The sequence below is a fragment of the Lagopus muta genome, chromosome Z, assembly GCF_023343835.1.
Source record: "Lagopus muta isolate bLagMut1 chromosome Z, bLagMut1 primary, whole genome shotgun sequence".
NCBI classification, from domain to species: Eukaryota; Metazoa; Chordata; class Aves; order Galliformes; family Phasianidae; genus Lagopus; species Lagopus muta.
Window position 1 is genome coordinate 17,962,939 of NC_064472.1, and position 22,157 is coordinate 17,985,095.

Genomic DNA, 22,157 nt, shown 5'->3' on the forward strand with positions numbered 1-22,157 from the left:
AAAAAAAAAAAAAAAAGTTAAGTGAAATAGCTTCATGGAAAGGTTTCTTGAAGGGATGAATGAAATACCAGTTCTGCTCCAAACTCACAATATCAAAGTGAACATCACCACACTGAGCATCAGTGACAATGGCCACACTTGTCAGGGCTAAGGCACAGCTAAATCCACAAAGTACAGCTTGTGTTCAGAAGCACAATACCACGCTTCTGCATACTGACAACCTTACTGCACTTGGTAACCACTACACCTTCCCTACCACTCAACATCAAGTCACCTCAAAATGGCAACTACAGAATAGTTAATGAGGAGACTGGTTTCTCCCATGAAAAAATACCCTTTTATTACAAAAACATTGGAGGAATTTGAATAACAGAACTGCAGTATTTTTTGCACAATGCTACAACAGTTTTTGCTGTCAGTACCATTAGAAATTTAAGCAGTACTTCCATTGTAAGTTTCAATTAAACACAGAATGAATCTATCATAGTGCATAAAGAAAAAATGGCTAACTCTTGGCAAGGACTTTAACCACAAGGGAAAAAATAGGTCTTGAAATGCATTTAGATTTATAATCTTGCTAGACTGTGTTTGTGTGGGAGTTCTTTTATTGCATTTTCAAAGTTAATAATTAAAAGTTTTGGCAGTTTCACATCTAAAAAGTGATGTCAAGTCTACAGGGTGCATCATGCCTGTGCCTCTTATGCTCTACATCAGGAGGAAAGAGCTGGGAAATGAGTCCAAGTTCTTTATCTTATTTCAGTACACAGCTTTGATTCACAGAAATTGGAAGCAGTACACACACATACACACTTAATGCAGATCACGACTGCAACATGACCTGCCTCGTGTTCTTTTTCTACATTAACACCTTGGCTCTCAGGCTAAAATAAAATATAGATGCTCAATCACTAACAGCGGTTTACTTTTTTCCTTTGCAAAGCAAGCTGCAACAGCCAAGCAGCAATGCAGTCTAGCAAGCAGGAAATTCGAAACTGCCATTGCTCAGTTTGAGATAGTAACCACAGAATACATCTCTTCCATGCAACAGAAAGCAGAAAAGCACTGTCACTGAAGTTGAAAAAAAGTGGCTAGGCTATTGAAAGAATATTTTTATAATACCTCCCCAGAAAAAAATAATTTTTGACTAGAGCTGAAGGCAAGTAAGGCAAGTCATTTCATACTTACAAATTCCACTCTGCTTAATGGCAGGTTCTACCTACAAGTGTTCTTTCTGCTCAAATGTAAATTCAACCTAAAACTTCATTTCCTGAGAGCTAGTTAGTTAGGATAAATAAGGACAGACTTCTGACCCAGTGCAGTGTTTTGAAATAAAATTCTTTACTGTTTTTACACTGTTTAGAGACAGATGTACTGAAGTACTTGGAAGGCACTAATGACCTAATTAGAAACTGCCAAAGGAAGACCAAGAAAAGCACAATCAAAAAAGACTAAAAGCACAGAGAAGGGGAAAAAAAAATAGACTTAGAAGCTAAACAAATACCACAAAGCGTTTATAGCGTTCTGAGGAAAAAAAGAGATTCCCTGTCAGCTATCAAGTATGGAAGTAGAAGTCAGTGCACTGTCTTCATATTGGGTAGGATCATCATGGAACAGATATAAAGCCAACATTGCAAAGTAGAAATGAAACAGAACCAAACCAAACTACAATGGTTTCACACCTCACAATGCAAGAATTGGAGAAGCTTCTAACTAGTAATAACCAAGTTACTTGAGAAATAAGGCTTAAAATCCCAACAGTGCTTATTTCTCTTTAATGCCAGAAATCAGCATGTGATTTCCAATTCTGCTGCTGGTGATTTACAAGGAAACCAATCAAGCTTCTAAAAATCAAATTGCTCTGAAGGTAACTTATTCTTGCAACCCCCCGAAATCACTAGATATACCACTGTAATACACACAATTACATAGCAAGTCTCTTCTGCTGGACAGAAATACCTTTAGCTACAGTTGCTATTTGTGGGTACAAAATATATGTTTCCTGATAAGGATTATGAAGTAAAGCTGCTAAATCATTTCAAAATTGTCAGAATTCTCACATTACTGTTCAGCATCAATACCATACATTTGTGTCTTTGCCATTAATGTAGCATGTCACCAGGACATTTTGAACACAGAATGTAAGCACTGTGCAATTTTCTAGAATACTGGTCTAACAGTCTTAAACAAAACATACTGCCTGAAATTCAGTTTTCTAATTTGATTATACAGGCAATAATAATGGCAGAAGTAACTTAAACATCCAGCCATTTCATTTATCATTTGCAGCAGGTAGCTGTGTAGTTTTCATATAGGTTTTGCTGATCCTGATCCTTTATCTAGCTATTTGCAGGAGGTGACACCACCACTGAAGATGTAAGCAAACTCAGAACAGAAAGTTTCACTCTCAACTAATCTGTAAGTAACAAAAGTACTGACTAATTAGCAAGCAATACAAAGGAAGAATGAATATTCTGTTTTCACTAGGAGGTACAACTACAGCCATTTGTTGAAATGAAGAGGCTATATTAACACTTACTAAAAGCACAGCAGACCATAACAAGAAATTAGTTCACTTTAGCTGTAGCAAGAAACATATCATTGCAAGGTGTTTTGACACCAACAGAGGTTCAGATTCAAGAAGATAGCATTTTGCACCTCTTAAAAGATCTATTTAATATTTAACATTCTTAAGTTAGTTCCAGTCCAGTCTAACAGATGGGTCATTCAAATGAATGACAAATGTTCAATGGATCACAGAACATTGATGAACATCAACAAAGTCTGGGCTTGTATCTGGAGACAATGGTTCAAATCTTATGGATGAACACAGTGCAGCAGACTGTTAGAAATTTGTTTGTCCCATTAAACAGCAGTACGCATAGATTTAGACTGTGTTTGTATACACATTTCACAGCTTGCTTTCCATTTGATGGAAAAAATGTAAGAATCCAGCCTTATATTCTAGAAGGTTTTGCAGTAACAATCATATGGATGTGATTTTAATGTCAGTGTTCCAATAATTATTGCTCACTTACTGTTTTGCAATTTGAGTTTACAGTTGCTACAGAAAATGCTAAGGCATAAAATGCTACAAAACAATAAAAATACGTAACAGAAAAATGCTAAACATAGTATGCTCAACTAATAGTTTTGGCAAAAACTCAGTGGCAGAAGGAACCCCCACCGTACTTAAACACAAACTTGCAGGAGTGCCTCACTAGCAGGATATATTGAAGTTACTTCCATTAGCTGTAAAAGCTAATACATACAGTAGCAAGGTGAGGTGTAGCTACTTTTCAAATAATGTATGTGTTCATGAGAAACTGGAACCAAACAATGCTGCTACGAAATACAGAATGCACTGAATACGTATTTTAATGGAAGATGCCCCAGTGCAGTGACAGTCTTAGTACTATTGTCCTGAAGGAATATGACAGAGTCTATGATTAAATAGCACAAATACAGAACAGTTTATTAACAAGAGACAAACAGCTGACTGAATCACCACAAAAAGCCAAATGGCCATGGCCAGTCAAGTTTATCAGTTGGATGCAGTGTGGATGGACCTTACACATGATGCTGAATATTCGTCCTGCAAAGCTGAGGAGGCTGACCTTTGACTCCTCAGCAGCTTTTTCCCACTAGGGCTGTGAAATTAAAACTTAGCCTACTGGTTAAATATGCCCTATCTTTTGTGTTTGTTAATTGTGAAATATTTGGTGTAAATTAGACGCAATGCACATCCTAGTGTGAGATACAGAGGTTGGTGGCCCTGCATGTGGTAGGGGAGTTGGAGCCTGATGATCCTTCAGATCCTTTCCAACCCAAGCCATTCTACAATTCTATGGTTCTATGATCCTGCTTGCCAAGTCCTTTATGGCAAGACTAAATATGATATGAACACTGCCCTTTAAGAGCTGCCACAGGTAAAACATCTTCCTCACTAACTCACAATAGCAGCAAATCCCTTTTCAGCCATATTGAAAAGGGAAAGGATGCCTTAAATCTAGATCTACAGGATTTCAACAAAATCAATAACTATCATAAAAGATGGAAATTGTGGCAAAATAATCATTTTTTGACTAAACATTGCTCAACTAAAGCCATTCTTCACATAGGCTCAATCTTGCTTAAAGTCAGTGATTTATCCATGGTGTTCTCTTTTTTAAGACCACCCATATCAATGTCTACCTGACTAAGGATGAGCAGCAAGATGTAGCAATTGTGGGCAGTGTATCATAAATCAGTGCATGCAAGACACTGCAGAACTAGGCCGTGGTACTGTGACAAGCAAGAAAGAGTAGCAGATGCAGGAAAAGTTAAAATAGTGTTCTATTTACATGCTTCAGTGAACAAGAGGCCACACTTCCATCTGCATGTTCTTTTTTGAAGTGCTTCTGCTTGAAAAACAATCTTCTTGTTCATAGTTAAGTGATGCCAGCTCACTTACTACTTTATTTGATGGCCTCCTTAGCTCTGAACTGTTCATGAACTAAGGCACCCTCTCTATTGAAAGAAAGCTTTCATACAAAAACAGATTCTGTTGCAGAATCAAGCATATCAATCAATCATATCAAATCAAATAGCTCAAATGAGGATGCAGAATTTCAATTGGCTATTGTCATACTGCTGAGCACTCAGATATTTTTAAAGTTGGCGATCAGTTTTGGTATATTACTTACTATCTTCAGTTGTAACCCCAACTTTTTCTTCACTCCAGTCACTCCAGAACCCTTCTCCATCTTCCTTCATGCATCGAATAGAAAAGACATACTCTGTGTAAGGTCTGAGGCCTTGAATGCTGAATGAAGTCCTTGGTGAAGCCGTATCTTCAGGAGGAACCTGTAAAGGAAGGAAGATTTTACAAGCTGATCAAAAAAAGAAAATTTAGTCCTGCACTACTACAGCTTCACATTCAAGAGGAGTATCCACTTCAAACAGCTTAAACACGATATTACAGGATCAATACAACATTGTTCTTGTCCCTTTTATTTCTAAAAGCTTAAATTCTCAACCAGTGATGTGGTAGGAGTTCAGTCACAGCTTTATATATTTATCAGGTGCATCATGAAGCATATATACAAAAACAGGCAAGCAGCTATCTCAGAATAACTCTTACATTCTGTTGAATCTTTTCATATTTGTGTAACTCTCATAAACATAAGGAATACAAAGTTTCTTCCTTCTCCTGTAACTCCTCTTATTGATATGTAATGCTCTGAAACACGAGGATGGGTGTCTCCTGGATTAACCACCGCAGAGTACCTGTGCTAGAAGGCATCTATCAAGCTAGAGTACTCAAGATCATTACTTCCAGTCTTCTGTAATTGACATGGAAATACTTTGAAATATTTTGAAAGTCTGGCATTTTCTTTTAGGGCAGTGTAGAACTTTATTAATAAAAGATTTTCTCTCCCCATAATTCTTTTTCCTTTTAAGATGGCAACTGAATGCAAAAAAAAAAATCTTACTGTATAAATAGAAAAACGTATCAGGTAACAGATTAATGTTTTCATACACACTGATTCCAGCACAAGTAATTCTACTTGCAAGTGAGAGTCTTTGGAGTTTTTTTCTTTTTTAATCAAACACTTCTATGATTCAATATGTTAAAAGGGGAAGACAAGTTAAAAAAGACTTAATAGTACAACAGATCAACAGATTCTGAAGTTGCAGGATAAACTGTACTGAACAGTGTTGCACAAAATATCAATACAGGAGACCTTAAGTTGTAAATCTCTGCATTTAAAGCAAATGTTCCTTGAATGAGATACACTATCCTAGTCACAAGCAGTTTGCTATGCTACCTGATCCAACACTGTATTTTGTGAAGTTAACATCAACTACTCTTTCAAGAAGTCTCAAAATTCAAAATACTTTTCGATCTATACAGTGAAACAAAAACTGGACAATTTTTATTAAAAAAAGAGTTTCTGGAATACCACTGCTTGGAGAATGTTAAGAAGAAAGGAAAAACTGATAAACTACTGAAGATACAGCCAGGGAATGACATAAAAGAAAAAAATCTCTTGAGGACATGAACATATTATACACGTATGACACACACTCATTCTTTCCGGTTGTGACTGTGTCAAGCTCAAGGCATGTATGCAAGACAACCAGACTGTTGTACCATACTCTTATAGCTATAACCAGTTTAAAAAAGCATCCCAGCATTCTAAGCTACATTTAGATCAGTAATTTTGCATCAAATAGGCAAAAATAGGCAAAATGAACTGTTCGGTTACCACATAAATTACAAGATGAGATGAAACACTAAGTAAACTTCAGCAGCAGTTTGACAAACTAGTGCTGGTTTACAGGTTACAGCAGAATAGTCAGAAGAGACATTCTTGTTACCTGCATCCAGTTCGTATCACTACTGATCCTGTAGCGAATATTGAATTTCAGTTTCATCACAGCTGCTGAAATCCGGTTCTCCCAGGAAAGCTTCAGAACAGTAGGCAGTATTCCTGAGTTGACTGATAGGTTGTGTGGAGGCAGTGGTTTGACTGGAAGAGAAGAAGTCAGTCATCCCTGCAGCTGCATTATTTTTCCATGCCTCTAGCAATTAGCACACTGTGCTGCAACACTGTCATTAAGGCCTTCCACAAGCCCAAATGGCTGCTATTTCACAAAAATTTCTAAAGCAGGCTGCATAAGAACTTCTGGCTCTAAAAGCAATCTTCCAAATTCTGATTTTTTGTTCAGCACAGTTCTAGTTCTATCAAATAATACTTAGAAGTGTTATCTTTATAACTGAAAATATGAATAGCTGTTTAGCAATACGTACAGCAACAGAAGTCATGCACAGTACTGAAACTTTATTAATAGGGATATTGATTACCAATCTCAATGGGGTCAAAAACAAGATGATCAGATTCAGCCTTCCCAAGAGCATTTGATGCTTCTACCCAGACCTCCAGGTTAACAAAGAACTGAACATCAGAAATGGTACAAGAATTATTTACAGATTTCGGTATGCAGTCAGGAAAGCTTTCTCGTGACCTAAGTAAAGAAAAGCATATAAAATTTTATTTCCCTTAGAGAGTTTTCAAATTTAAGGTTTCCTAGCTACTCATACTTTCTACCACATTCATTACCAAAGCACTTTACAAAAAACAGGGGAGATGGGAAGCGGTAGGAGTTATTCCCAGAGAGGGACTGCATATCTGTCTGTTCTGCTTTACATGAGAAGACACCATCTGAATGAGTTTGAAAAACATTTTAATTTGACTTCACAGGAGAAAAATTTTTGCTGAAGATTAAGATTATACTGTGGACCAACAACACTGAGTTCCTAAGGAATACACAGTAAACAACTACAAAATCCAGTTATTATATGCTGTTGTCTTTACCTGCTTAGTATGGCACAGAACAATCACCTAAGAAAAACAGTATATGTTTTGGATCCACCCACATAACAATTAGGTGCACTGTACTCAAACTATCTTATATACTTCAAGAACACAAAAATTGAGATGCTGCTGCTGTAAAATGACTGCAGTAAACAAATTTCAAGTTGGAGTTCTAAATTACTGTGAGCTGCTTTAGCTCTGCCCTCCCCTCAAAAGCAGGCAGCAATTTTTCAAAACACTGAATTTAAGAATGATTTCAAAGTATCAAATAACTTCAAGGAAGTTTGGTTTAGCCTACAAAAATTGCTTAAAATTGTTTAGATATTACATAAAGAGCTACTTACCACCTGTATTTCAACCTAAAATGAGTGTCCAGGAATGTATGATTTCCAGGGTTCCAGGTACAGTTCATAGGATATCTGAGATTCGACAGCTGATATACAATACAACTTAAGTTTTCAGGCTTCTCTGGGGGCACTGTACAAAAAGAATTAGCAATAATTAATATATACATTTCATCATGTACACAATTCCATAAGAATCATACTACACGTTCTATTACAGCAACTTCAAAAAGCACCAGAAGTATTTTTAGTCACATGTATTTTTAAAGGAGGAGGAAAACCAAAGTCACTAAGTTTAAGCATCTACTCTGAGAAACCACAAGCAAAATCAGGAGCAAATGCCTCACAAACTAACAAACAGATACAAGGCAGATAAAAGTATCAGGCATCTCATCTACCACCCTACACATTTTAAATGACATGGAACAAAAATGATGATGAGTAGTTGAGCTGCAATGGCATATGCCGACTTTGCCAATAACTTGAGATATAAGGTAATAGTTACATCTCTTCTCACTCAACCCATATATGGGAGAGGGAAGGTTTAGTCCCAGATACCTACAAGGAAGATACACAATCTTCACCAGCATATTTCAATAGCATGTAAGAAATTTTCAAAGAGCAGCTGATTTTTATTTATTTATTTATTTTTGCTTCTTGAACTCAAATAATGGCATACAGAGCTAACACTGAGTTTGTAGCTTTTAGGATATCACCATTTACAACAGTCTAATATATTTAATCTTCTTTTTAATATATTTATCTTCTTTTCAAGCACAAGATCCTATTTTAAGCAATCACCAACTTACAAACATACAATTTTGTTCCTCAGTATTTGTACTGTTCTGAAATACACCGTTTCTCTCACTGTTCACAGGACACTAACAGAATGAAAACAACTATGCACCTCAAAATTCACACGTGGATTACAACTCAAGTTATCTGTACTGTCATTTAATTTATCACAGGGTATTCCAGCTGTCCTCTACTTTCCCTATATTTCATCTGTTCCACTTCTCTTGGGAAGAAATGTACTAGTCAGGATTTATAATGGAAAACTACTTCTCTGCAAAATCTTTTCGACTCATAACAACTCAGAATTGTATTATCTTAAATAGCAAAGCTAGAGCAGCCTTCTGTATAGAATTCACAGAGTAACTCCAGTACCTTCTGCTGACAGTAGGAGGCAATGTAATTCACCAGCTATACTCAGGAAGGAAATTCAGGACACAGAAACACTTAACCAGCATTCTGTGAACCGTTCACCAGTTAAGTCATTAATATTACGACTAAGTCTTGCCTCAAAGAACACCTGCTCAGAATTATGCAAGCGCAATCTAGATTGAATAAGGAAAGTTTACAATTAGGATTACTTTCTCTAAGAGTACAGTAATTCAAGAAGGATCTTTCCTTCTAAAGGCAGCTCAGGTTTACTTTAGGGGTACAGATGGACTAGATATTTCTCAGTCCACTAATGAAGGAAATAGTAAGCTTATTATGCTATCATGAAGGCAGTATTTATAAATTATTGCACTTCTTTGCACAGCAGGGGGAGAGAGGGAAGAAAGAAATCAAGGAAAGTTCCATTTCTCTTCAGCACCTTTTCTCAGTTAAACTCCTACCTTCTTTCTGAAATTCAAGGCTGCTTAAACACTTTTATCTGCGTGAAATACTCCAGAATATTTTCCATTTTTTAGAAAACTATTCTATGCTTATTCACCAGCTTTGATGACAGAGATTTTGTAGTATTTTTATATAATTATCCAGAAAGTGAGGGGCTGGAAATAAACACAAAGGTGAACACATTTTTCATTCTTATCCCTTTTTCCACAGAAGCAATTTTCTTGGGAGCTACTATTGAAACAAGAATTAAGCTAAAAAAAAAAAAAAAAAAAAAAAAAAAACAAAAACAAAAAAAACAGTACTTACAGCCTACTGTAACTGAAATTCCATAAATATTCTGCTCAATCTGTCCATCTGCTAAAACGTTGCATGTCAGTGGAGAAGCCAGAGAAGAAGTGTCATTAAATGTGACACTAGAAACAGTTATGTTTATTTCACGGTATTGTTCTTTAGGTACCACCTTATTTTTCATTTTCCATATAATCTGACTAGCATATATATTGCCAAAGTCAAGGCAACTCTCATTCAAAATGCACAATGCTGTGAAATTGGAACCCATGGCCAACACTGGAGACTCTGGAATGATGTGACCACATGATTGTACAAGTCCACCTGAAACTAGAAAAAAAAACATGTAAAAAAACAACAGTGCACTCTACAACAACTGCTGCTACAACACTGCTGTAATATTGAAGACAGTACAACATCTCCTAAGCAGGAAACTAGTTACCTGACCGTTATAAAACAGACCTGAGGGGCACAACCAGCCTACCATTACTTAGGCTTCCAAAAAAAAGTTCCGCCGAGCAGGAAAATCTCAACTAATAACCACGGGCTTTTAAAGAGACTGAGAGAAAAGTCAAGGACAGAAACATTGAGTATATTTTGAAGGGCAAAGAAACCAAAGTTATATAAGAAGTTATTTTCTGTTGAGAGTTAACAAGATCTGAGGTGTGCACCTTTGTTGCAGCAGACTAACTGTAGAAGAATCACATGCAAATACTTGAGTTGAATACTTGGAGTTACCTATTTCAGAATCATTGTTATGTACAATAGTATTTGGGAATGAAGGTAAACAGACATGTTTTTTTAAACAATTAGCAATAAAATTGTGATTATTGCTATATAGGTATACAAACGTCAGCTCTTAGATTAAACATCAGATGACTGAAATGCTACCTTAATTGAACAGCCACAGAAAACATCTTTAGAATGATCACTTCCCACACAACAGAGGTGGCCCATGGTTCCAGTTGATGACAGAGACCACAACTAATTCACTGAAAGCTTACTGCTTTAACAGCCGCTTAGTCTGATCAAGGTAAGCTTTCACCTTACCAACAACTTTGAAGCAATATTGCATTTAAATTACAGAAATCACATTATAGGACCTAACCCACCACTGCAGTCTGCTACAGTGACCCTACAGAGCAAGCTGTTACTGATGCGAGTCAGTTTCTCTGCCTCTTTACATTAAACAGCTGTAACTAGAAGCAGAGCTGAGTATTAGTTAAGCACTGCATTACCTCACTGCAAGATTAAGAACATAGCCAAGATATTAATAGATCTCTCATTTTCTGCCCCAAATCTGCCACACATAACTAAAGAAAAAGCAGATGTGTGCTTCAAGCATCCAATTAAAGAACTTCTGTAAATCTATTATGCTTAAGATAGATGACTTACCTTCAAAGGAACAAATATTCAAAAACAGATACAAGCAATGGACTGCCCAGTTCCACCCAGAAAACATGCTGGACAGAATTCCTGTTAAGAGATGAATGGAAAAAAAATTTTTAATGAACTACTCTTCCCTTTAGACCATGGTCAGATTCAAATTCCAATTTGCTCTATGACAATCTCTTAGGTATACCCTTCCTCCTCTCTGACCCTCCAGAAGTACTATCTCCTTACTCTCTGGGAAAAGAATGGGCATTTATTTTTCCATTCTACTCACTGCTAATGTGCTCACAAGCTCAATGACTATTTAAGACAACTGATGGAGTTCAAAGTCTATTAACTTACACAAAAGAAGCTATCATACATGAAAAAATTCACTGGTACTTCTGTAGGAGTTCAGCAGTTCTAACATTATAACACCATGACTCAGGTTTTAAAACAAAGTCTGTGAATTTGATTACCATTATCTAGCTTTGAAAGATGCTAATGTAAGTGCCTTACATTAAAGTTCAGAGTAACAGACCACAAAACCCAGTATCTCATTCACACTTAAATTACTTAAGAATTATGAAGCACAGCTTTCACCTTGGAAACTTTTGACTGCCACAAAAAAATCACTACCTAGCTCATACAATAGTTGCAAGAGCTTCTAACTTCTCAAAAGCTGTTTAAGTTTCTAAACTACAACAGAGTTCTCTTGCTCTCAGTCTTGAGAAGTCCATAGAACAGTTCAAAGAAACTGAAGCCAGGGGTCAGCTTTCACCTCAGTTCTTCTGAGGCCAGTCTCTTCTCGTTTTCTTAACTCTCAGTTAGGAAATAGTCCAAATTAATAAAAGCAAGCTATATTACGTTTAATCACCTCTGTGTGGTTTGCCTACTGAAATGTAGCATCGAGTCCACAATGTTATTTCCAAAAACACTGTTCTCATAGGTAGGAACTAAACCTAGACTCTCTGGTTATAAGAATAATTCCAGAAATGCTAGGTTCAGTTCATCTTCTGAAGTTTTCACCAATCTGACAAAACTTAGTTGAAAATTATTCTGAACTTAATCCCAACAAAAGGAAACTCGCTAAGAAATTTAAAACAACTCCACAGTATCCTCTAGAAAAGAAAAGCAGAAATTACTAATATTAGAGGGAAAGGAAACTGCAGATGTAACAGAAAACACTCCTGTTTTTTGACTACACGCTGTTCCGTGGTTACAAAAAGATGCAAGGCATGCCTTATATATGTCATGCTAGAATGAGACTGTATAAATCATTTATGTACAAACGTATCAATATCAATCTAGACTCACATTCCTTACACATCAGCATACCTAAACCCGCAGATTTAAAAAAGAATCTAAGTAGTATGATGTAAAGAAAATTTATTTTCATAGGAATTAGAAGCCAACAACTGAACAAAAGCTAATCTCAAGCCTCTAAAGCAGTGTCTTATCAACACAGACGTATTACAGTTTGGACTAAAATAATAGCTATTTAGCAGAACATTTGCATCCATACTTTAGAGTTCATTATTCAAATATAAAAAATTATTAAATAAAATTCTATACTACAAACATAGCTGATTAGAAAATTCAGTAACTTGGTATTTATAACTGTCACTAGATACTTATTTATAAATAACATTACTGTTAAGCAGTAATCAGACTGCATGGAGTTCAGAATCAAAAAGCTTTTTCTTTTTAAATATGCAATGGTTTGAAAACCATCAAACGGTTTTCAGTGCAGCAAATCTTTAGATAAACTAAATGCAAGCGTACAGTGAAAATAAAGCAACTGACTTCTGTTCATTAGAGATGCATCTTCTGCTACGTGAAAGATTAGATTTTTACGCATCCATTTCTCTCTGCGTTTTAAAATACCAACTGGTTCCACAAATTTAAGTAGATCCAGGCAGCGAGCAAGAGCAATGGCATTCTGTTGACTTTGGTCTTAAGTCCATGAGGAAATACTTGCACTTAGCCACCCCTTCCAGTGTCTTAACATACTCCTACATCCTACAGAAAAATGTGGAAGAGGTGAAAAGAAGGAATATGCACCACTTTCCTGCTGATTGCCGAAAACTGCTAACAAGAGCAGATGTAAATTCTATGCTAGAAAAAAAAAAGGAAAGAAAGGAAGCAAATGTAAAAAGGCAGAAAAAAAATCCAACAATAAGCAACACAACATTTCTTTCCCAGAAAAAAAATGAAAAACAAAAATGTTTGCTATTATTATTAGTGACATACTAAAAAAAGCTGTAACATCAGCTAAGTACTGTAGCAAAGTTATTAGTTTTCCTTCTAGTAACCATTTGTTTTGGATTAGACAAATTCACAAGGCTAAATCAAAAACTGTTGATGTTAAAATCACTAAGCTAACTTAAATATGACTCAGTCTAATCACAGAAAAGATCTCAGTCACCTGAAGGAACATAAACGCAACTTAAAAAAACAAAAACCAAATAAGAAGTTAACAGGGACATAGAATTATAACATCTCTTCTGAAGTGTAATTCTTTTTATATGAAAACAAAATAAGATGAAGTCATCATTTTAAATAAATACCATTACTGAGCTTCAACCCTTTTCCCTACTTACTTGTCCTGTGCATAATCTGATTTACACTTGAGAAACCTGAGGTCTGATTCCTTGCTACTCTGTACTTTGGAGAGCTTAGTATTCATTTTAAGGGAGGGGAAAAAAAACCACACCACCAAAACAACAATCTCTCCACAGCTTATAATATCATTTCACTGTACTCAGCTCCTGAAAGGCAGAACTCAGAGTCATGCTCCATCATCTACAAAGGAGCATTTAATTGGAAATCCCACTTGCCCACAAGGAAGCAAGCAGATGTGAACTGTATCTTCAAAAAAATGACACTGAGCTCAGCATACATCAGAATAGCCTAAAAGCAGATAGATCTGACATATTCCCCCTGCTAATTAATCCAGTTCTAAGATTTAAGCTGCAGACACCTGAGTCCACAAATAGGCTACTACAATGCCCTCTAATGCATGCTATTTTTAAAACAAAACATTAATTTCTCTTTTCGTAAGATTGATTCTTAAGTGAAATTTAATTACGAAGGAAAGAATCCATCCAATTTACACTGAACAGTTCCATTCATCTTGCTGAGAAGACAGTTGTAGGAAAAAAAAAATTATGGGCCTAATACTTAACAAAACAAACAGCCACACTTTACAGTACGGAAGAGATTTGTGCAGATGTGTTTGCTTTCCAATCCAAGCATGTAAAGGTTTGCCAGTACAGAAAACTTGCATATAAGCAAAGTACACAAACCTTGGCAAGATGGTGCCACTCAAAGAGACATACTACTAAATACATATTGTTTACTGCTAACAGCTTTGTATGTCAGACTAAGTAGCAAGTCTGTACAAAAGAAAACTCAGACTCGGCAATTAGACAGCACAGCCAGAAATCTTCTCTTACAAACGGGTGCTTTGTGTTTGGAATCGAATGTGAAAGTTCAACCTGACACTTAACTAATGCTGGCAAAGCTAGTCTGTTCAGAAGCTTCTTTAGGAAAAAAAGAGCTAGATCAGCAACTTATCGACACTATGTACTTGTTCCAGATCACTAAAACAGTTTTTCCTAGCCAAGCTTAGATAGGTACAAAGCTAAATAAAGAAGAAAGGGAAGCAGAGAAAGAAATGGACATTGGAAAATATCATCATAGTAAAAACAAAAAAATATTATGATCAGTTTAGAACTACTTGTGGTGACAGTCTCTAATTCACATATTGTTACTTTTAAGAGGAAAAAAACTGTTAAAAATGTGGAGATTACTTCAGTAAATAAATATACGTGAAATACCTGCCATGAAATCACTGAATTTAATTTCCAAATCATACAGGACTTTTATTATTTTTCACATCCTCCTACTATTTTGATACCAAAACACTAAGCAGCACTTGAGTCTTCAAACCAATAGCTCAAGCATTGCTCTATGGAAACTTAGAAATCTGCCTGAAGACAAGCACCATATGCATGGAGTAGCAACAGCATTTGGTTATCACAGTTTTAAAATACTTTTTGAAGAAATATAAGGGATTCAAGCAAAAGGAGTGGCTCTACTTATTCTAAGCATCATACAAAAACTTGTTATTTTAATCTTGTAAGTTATGAAAAAATCCTCAAATGAATAACATGACAACTACAGTTCAAGCGACACACAAATGACAATTTCAGTTAAAGAAACTACAGCAAAGTGGCATCATCTTGCCAGAGAATTCCACTTACAAATCAGGCAGCACAGGCTACACCAAGACTCCACAATCAGGTGTTAGGTCTAGTAAGGCTAATCACCAGGTCAATCACAGAAGCTCAAAGGCTGCTGGCAAACTGATTCCTGTTTATGAGGAACTTCTAGAAAAAAAAAAGACTCAAGCTTACACTTTTAAGCACTAATCTTTTACCCAGAATCCACATATCTCTGGTAAGCAGAGCGATATATAGCTGTATATAGAAGTTACATTGCAAATCAGAGCTACTGCTTGAGGTTTCATAACAAGCAAAGGAGTGACTTTTAAGGTCCCTTCCAACCAAAGTCATTCCATGATTCTATAACCTTACACACATAGTATACTGTGAAATTCATACTGGGGTACCTTCACACTGAGGGTACCAATACTCCACTACAGAATAACCTCTACTGTTTATTTTGGAAGGGATCTCTGGGTCCACCTGGTCCAATCCTCTCTGCTCAAGCAGGACCACGTGGAGCACTGTGCCCAGGCTCATGTGCATGCAGCTTTCGGAGATCCCTTAGGAGGAGACTACAGTCTCTCCAGGCAACCTATGCCAGTTCTCCACCAGTTGCACAGCACAGAACTGCTGCCTGGTGTTCCAGTTAGTGCCCATTGCCTTCTGTCCTGCACAGGGCACCACTGAAAAGAGTAGCACCATTCACTTTATCTAAAAATACATGGAGGATACATTGATAAGATCCCTTGAATCTTCTCCAGACTGAACAATCCCAGCTCTCTCTCAGACTAATGTCATATGAGATGCTGTTGCTCCTTCATCACCTTTACTGAACTCTTTCAGCATGTCCATGTGTCTCTCGTACTGTGGAGCCCAAAACAGTACTCCAGAGGGGGCCTCACTACTGCTGAGCAGAAAAAAAAAAAAAAAAAAAAAATCACCTTCCTAGACCTGCTGGCAGCACTTCACCTAATGCACCCCAGGGTACTAGTATCCTACTTCGTGACACAACCTGTTGGTTCATGGTCAAGCTGGTGTACACCAGGACCCTCTGTTCTCTTCTGCCAGGCTGCTTTCCAGCTTGATGACCCCCAAGCTGGTACTGTTGCCCATCTTCCATGTACAGACTCAGCATTTCTTGTTGAAATGCAATGCAATGGCTCCTATTAGCTTACTTTTCCAACCTACGGAGGTCCCCTTGGATGACAGTATCTCTCAATTCTGGATCATCTGCAAATACAATGGAAGTACACTATGGCTAATCATCAACATGTAAAACAGGAATGGAACCAGTATGGTGCATGGTGCATACAACTAGTCATTGCCACTCCACCTTCAACCACTAACCATCACTCTCTGGGCCCAGATGCTCACAGTTTTTCACCCACTTCACAGTCCACCCATACACCAACAACTTGTCTATGAGATTCTTATGGTAGTCAGTGTCAGAGGTATTAGTGAAGGTCTGCAACAGCCCACTCTTTAGTTCCTACTCTTCAATTAATTAAATATGCACTCACAGAAGCCTTTTCTGATATGTGTGATATCCCTTGGCTAGATTTAATTCCATTTAAAACTTAGCTTTTTTAACTTAATCATCTGATGCTTGAACAACATCTGTACTCCTTTCAGACTCCTCATCCTTGCCTCCACTTTTCTGTATGATTCTATCTTGTGTTTGAATTTGGCCAAGAGCTCCTTGCTCATCCATGCAGGCCTCTCAGCACTTTTGCTTAACTTCCTCTTTCTGGGAATACACTGCTCTTGACCTTGGAAAAGATGATCCTTCAGTATAAACTAGCTTTCTTGGTTCCTCTTACCCCCCACAGCTTTACCCCAGGGCAATTCTTATTCTTCCAAGCAGATTGTTGACGAGGCTGAAGTCTACCCTCCTATAGTTTGGGATATTACTTTTCATGTTCCTCCCTGACCCAACAAGGATCCTGAACTCTAGAGCCTTGTGGTCATTGCAGCCAAGGCTGCTTTTGACCTTCACATTCCCAAGTAACTTCTAACTGCTGGTGAATATGAGGTTCATAAGACCACTTCTTGTACAGAAGTTACCAGCATACTCCAGAAACCTCCTGAATTGCTTATGCCCTGCTGCATCATCTCCTTCTCTCACTTTCCTGTTGCAATACACCAAATATAGCTTGTCAAATTCAGAAATTACTTGATTTCAGCAGATGATACCTTTTATGAATCATTACTCCTTTGTAATTTACAACATTTAGGATGAGAAGTAAAACTAAATTTATGTTGTATGAAGAGGATAAACATTCTCAACTGTAGCAAGTGTCTGAACTCTTCCATTTGTAGACCTCTATTTTTTCTCCCCCTTCTAGCACATAACACCAGTAACAAAACTGTAACTCTACTGGATTCTACCTGGTTTCTCTGTCAGAGATACCTCACAAGCAACAAACAGCAACCAGCTGGCAGCTGCCTAGTCAGCCTGAAACAAGGGTGAGAACTATGAGACTGGAATTTATTTGCTCTTCACTGCCAGTGCATTTGGCAAACTGTTCTCCTTTGTGCCTGAATTTCATCAACTGTAAGATGGAAATACTGACAACAGTCTTCTTGAGGAAGACTGTCAGAGACCCACCACAGGGACAGGTGGAGTTCAGGGACACACTGGATGTGCACAAAGGACCCAGCCTGCAACTGCACCCACACGTCATGAACTTCCTATGCTCTCGGCACTGGGCACAGTGTAAAACAAAATGTATGCTGCTTCCAAGATCACGAATTTTCTACATCCTGGACTACAAGGTACATGAAAGGCCAGTACGTGCTACAACGCAAAGCACATTTCAGTGAGAAAGAAGAGGCGCGCTGATACGTTCAATCTCACCAGACCTAAGGACGTCTGGAAAACATACGTCCGAAAGACACAGCCACGAGCGGTGCACAGCACCTCCGTTAGGACCGCCAGCATACCGCACCACCGGAGGAAAACGCAGATAAACCACTCGCCAGGCCAACGTCTCGGTCAAACGGCACCGGCCCAGGACGGAGGGGTACTGCCGAGGCACTCCCTGCACACGGGATCCACAGCCAACCCCCGGCCCGACAGCGGGTAAAGCCGCTCCGCGCCTCCGGGCTACAGCCCACGGCGGCGAGAAGCGGCGTCCTCCCGGGGCCCGCACCGCAGGCTCCGGCCCGGGAAAGCCGCAGAAGGGTGGCTGGGCCGCAGGGACAAACGAAGGCCCGGCGATCGGCGCGGGGCGGTGTTCGCTCCCGCCCTCGCAGAGAGCCTTGGCCGCACGCCCACCCACCAGGCCCGCCCGCCCGCGGCGCACGGCTCGGCCAGCGGAGCCCGGCCCTGGCGAGGCGCAGCGCGGCGCGGCCCGGAGCGCCCCACCGGCCCACCGATGGCCGCCCCACCCCCCACCGGGAGGGGCGCGTCGAGCCCCCGCCAGAACCGCAGAAGAACGGGGCGACGGAGGTGGGGACGAACCAGCAAAAGGGAGCCGCCCGCGGCCACGAGCCCCCTCCCGCACCGCGCCTTACCTGCCGTGCGGCACCGCCTCCTGGCGCCCCGCCGCCAGCCCTAAATAACGGCCCCGCCGCCGCCGCCGCCGCCGCCACCCCGTCGTCCCGCACGCGAGGCCCTACGCCCGGCTACGTCCTCCCCGCCCCCAGCGCCCGTCCCTCCCGGCGGCCGCCGCCATTGGCGCGCGGGGCGCTGACGCCGCCGGCAGGGGCGGGGGGCGGAGCTTCCCGTAAGGCGGCGGCCCGTGCCGGGAGCCGGGCGCGAGGCACGGCGGGGCCGGCTGGCTCCTGAGGGGCGGCGGATGGCTGCACCCGCTCGCTTGCTTCCCCCGCTTCCTCCGCTTCCCCCGCTTCTCCCGCTTCCCCCGCCCGGTGCCTGGCTCCTCGGCCGGCCCCCCGGCTCCCACCTGCGCAGTGGCCGCTGGCTGAGACGCGCGATCCTCGCTGCTCCGTTCGGGAGCTTTTCCCGGCCCTCTCGGTGTTTTCCGGTGTTTCGCAAGCTGCCCCGCGAGCGCGGGAGGCCGGAGCGCAGGCTTATCGACAACAGCCGTGTTAGCCGAGCGCTGTTATCAGGACAACCCTAGAAGAGGTGTTCGTGGAGTGTTGGGCTGCTAGGGTATATGCATGGTTTTTGTGATTGCTCGTGTGCCGTGATTCACTAAGTCTCAAAAAATAACTTAGGTGCACGGGACACAGGTACTGTCAAATGTCCTCTTGATTTCAAATTGAATTTTCTGGTTCAGAAGTAAGAAGAAACAGATGCTAAGTGCCACATTCACAGGCTTGCACCTTTTAAGCGTCTCTGGCTATTTTTATGGGGGAATGTACTGGATGTCCACAGTGTACACCAGAGTTGCTTCCTGCCACTTGTGTTAGGCTTTTGTGTAATGTGTAATTCCGTTACAACTTATGGCCTTGAGTGGAACATGAGTATATCTTCATGCTAGTTACCTCATGAGAGCAGTAGGCAGATAGGCCAGGTGTGTGAACAGGGTGTCTAGACTGATATCCTGCTTCAGTCACTGGCTTGCACGATCTGCTAATGGGAAAGATCGAGAACTTTCTAAACGGTAGTGGGAGATAATCTCACACATTTAATTCCAGTCTCTGTGTTTGATTTACGTCCTGAAATTGTTTAATATGCTCAGCTGTTGCTCTGTTACCAACTGAGGATGTTATGTATGAAGCTGGATCTGAAAGTAACGCTTCCTATTTTATTATATTGGCCAGCAGCATCACAGGTGCGTGTTGGTGGTATGGCAGTAGAGATTGAACCTTCCCACCAATATCCCATTACATTTTTTTGCCATGTGACAGATGGCAGCAGAGGGGCAGTCTGGCAAAACAGTGGATGACATAAAATGCATGTGAAGAAAAAGCATGTCATTGAATTCTGCCACATGGAAAAAGTGGCACCCATTTGACATTCATTGATGCTTGCTGAACACTGATGGAGACCAACCAGTCGATGCGACCATAGTGAGGTGGTGAGCGATGTGTTTCAGTGACAGTGGATCACCTCCAATGGTGCAGACTGTTACAAGTGCAACATGCAGGCTGTTAGCCATGCAAGTTGCAAAAATGCATGGCTAATGGTGGTGACTATGTTGAAAAATTTTGCTTTGTAGCTGAGAATGTATGCTACTAAATAGTATTATTGTGTACTTTGTATCTTTTCCCATGGAAATAAATAGGAGGCATTACTTTCAGAGCAACCTGCGCATTTTATAGATAGCATAAAGTAAAGCTGGAAGAGCTTTTCAGAGGTCATTTAGTGTTTCCCTTTCCTCAAGACAAAATCACAAAATCAACTATCAATCACTGAATAATTCTGATAGGTATTTATCTTGCCTGCAGTTTAAACTTACAAGTTATGTTCCTATATTCAGCTGGCACACTTTCCAGCAACCTTAAATACTTGTGGTGTTACTATTTCTCCCATTTGTAATCTCTGTACTTAGGAGGCTTTCCTAGCAGGCTTTTGTATGTTTAAACCATTCTTAAAGCATTAGGACAGATGAGAGTTAGGCAGCGTTTCACAGTTTATTCACTAAGAAGAAAAGTACCAGCATTAAAATTTGTCACATTCTGGTTTCTCTTCAGGTTATGGTTCCAGGTGCGTTTGTGCTTGTGTTGATGTGAGAATGGTGTATAATTACATATTAGTATTTTTATGGATGTTGAAATGAGTATCTTTATGGTTATCTCTGCTTCAGTATCCTTAAAAGAAGTCTGTGTTTGGCAACAGAAGTTTAAGTAAAGCTAGACTTCTGAGAGAGAAACAGCAAAAATACATTTTTTTTCCCTTCTTTCTTTCTTGTTTTGGTGTCCTGTCTGATCATTAGAGTTCTTCTGGTAAGTAGGTCTTGCCAAGCGTGAACTATCTCCCCACATCCCCCAGCCAACGGAAAGCCTCTTGTGACATTCTCATCCCGAAATCTGATAGCCTGAAGCAATTCTTGATTTATTTCCAGAACTCCTAGAACAACACACTCTCACACTTCAAATCCATTCCTGTATCAGGCGCGTCAACATATATAGTGATTCCTTAAATAAGCAAGAATTTTTGTGTTTCACAGGCTGCTTATGGCATCAGTGTAAAATGATTTTTGCACAGCTGAAGTTGTGTACAAGAATAAAATGATTTGCTTGCAGTTTTACTTTTTTGTATTGGCACAAACTCTGATTAATGTAGTAACAATTTAGTTGTGTTATTCTGTATTGTGTGAGCTCTTTTGGGCTTTTCCAAAAATTTCCTGCAGATTGGGAAAGCAGTGATAGCATCCTTTCCAATATATATATTATCTTCTCTTCAGAGCCTTCTCCAATCTCTCAGTGTACTGGAAGACAACTGGAAAATAGAAGGAAATAGTTTCATGGATGGACTAAGTACCATTTCTCTACAGTCACACAGTGGGTACAAGTCAGTCCTCTGTTTTCGATCAGCCCTAACAGCAACTGTGTCACTGTTGATGGTGCAGCTGCTGTCCTGAAAGATGTCCTGAAGACAGTCTTGATGGCCTCTGTTGATCAGTTTTTGCCTTGTCAGTCCAGTGATTTTTTGTCAGGACTGCTGTTTGTCTTGCTTATGCTACTATCCAAAAAACTGGTTTGCCATCTATGTTGCAAATGTGTGGGGTTTAAACCCAGCAGCAGCTCAGCATCAGACAACCATTTGCTCACCCCACCCCACTTCTCTGGGAGACAGGACAGAGAATTGAGGGAAAAAAGTAGAACTTGTAGGTTGAGATAAAAAATACTAATAACAAAAAGGAAGAGAGGAATAAAAGTAATGATAAAAACATATACACATGAATGTCTCTCTACAAAACAAGTGATGCACAATGGAATTGATCACCACCTATCAACCGAAGCTGAACCTGTTGTTAAACAGCAGCAGCTCCCCCCAGCCAGCTCCCTGCAGTTCTGAGGTTTTTGCACGA

General features: G+C 39.7%; 1 protein-coding gene across 2 annotated transcripts in view; it reads right to left on the bottom strand.

The window, feature by feature from the left end:
* The window catches only part of IL6ST (interleukin 6 cytokine family signal transducer), a 32,732-nt gene extending 13,888 nt beyond the window's left edge, over nucleotides 1–18,844 (bottom strand). The window contains exons 1-7 of one of the 2 annotated variants that reach the window (XM_048931199.1): nucleotides 18,733–18,844; nucleotides 11,009–11,089; nucleotides 9,632–9,943; nucleotides 7,703–7,835; nucleotides 6,848–7,008; nucleotides 6,361–6,512; nucleotides 4,683–4,842 (exon numbers count right to left, since the gene is read on the bottom strand). In XM_048931199.1, coding sequence (XP_048787156.1) covers nucleotides 4,683–4,842; nucleotides 6,361–6,512; nucleotides 6,848–7,008; nucleotides 7,703–7,835; nucleotides 9,632–9,943; nucleotides 11,009–11,075 — 985 coding nt within the window. In that variant the 5' untranslated portion in view covers nucleotides 11,076–11,089; nucleotides 18,733–18,844. Of the gene's footprint in view, nucleotides 1–4,682; nucleotides 4,843–6,360; nucleotides 6,513–6,847; nucleotides 7,009–7,702; nucleotides 7,836–9,631; nucleotides 9,944–11,008; nucleotides 11,090–15,252; nucleotides 15,375–18,732 lie in introns of those variants that run through there. The other variant, XM_048931200.1, reaches the window with a different exon arrangement.
* Nucleotides 18,845–22,157: the final 3,313 nt, after the last annotated feature.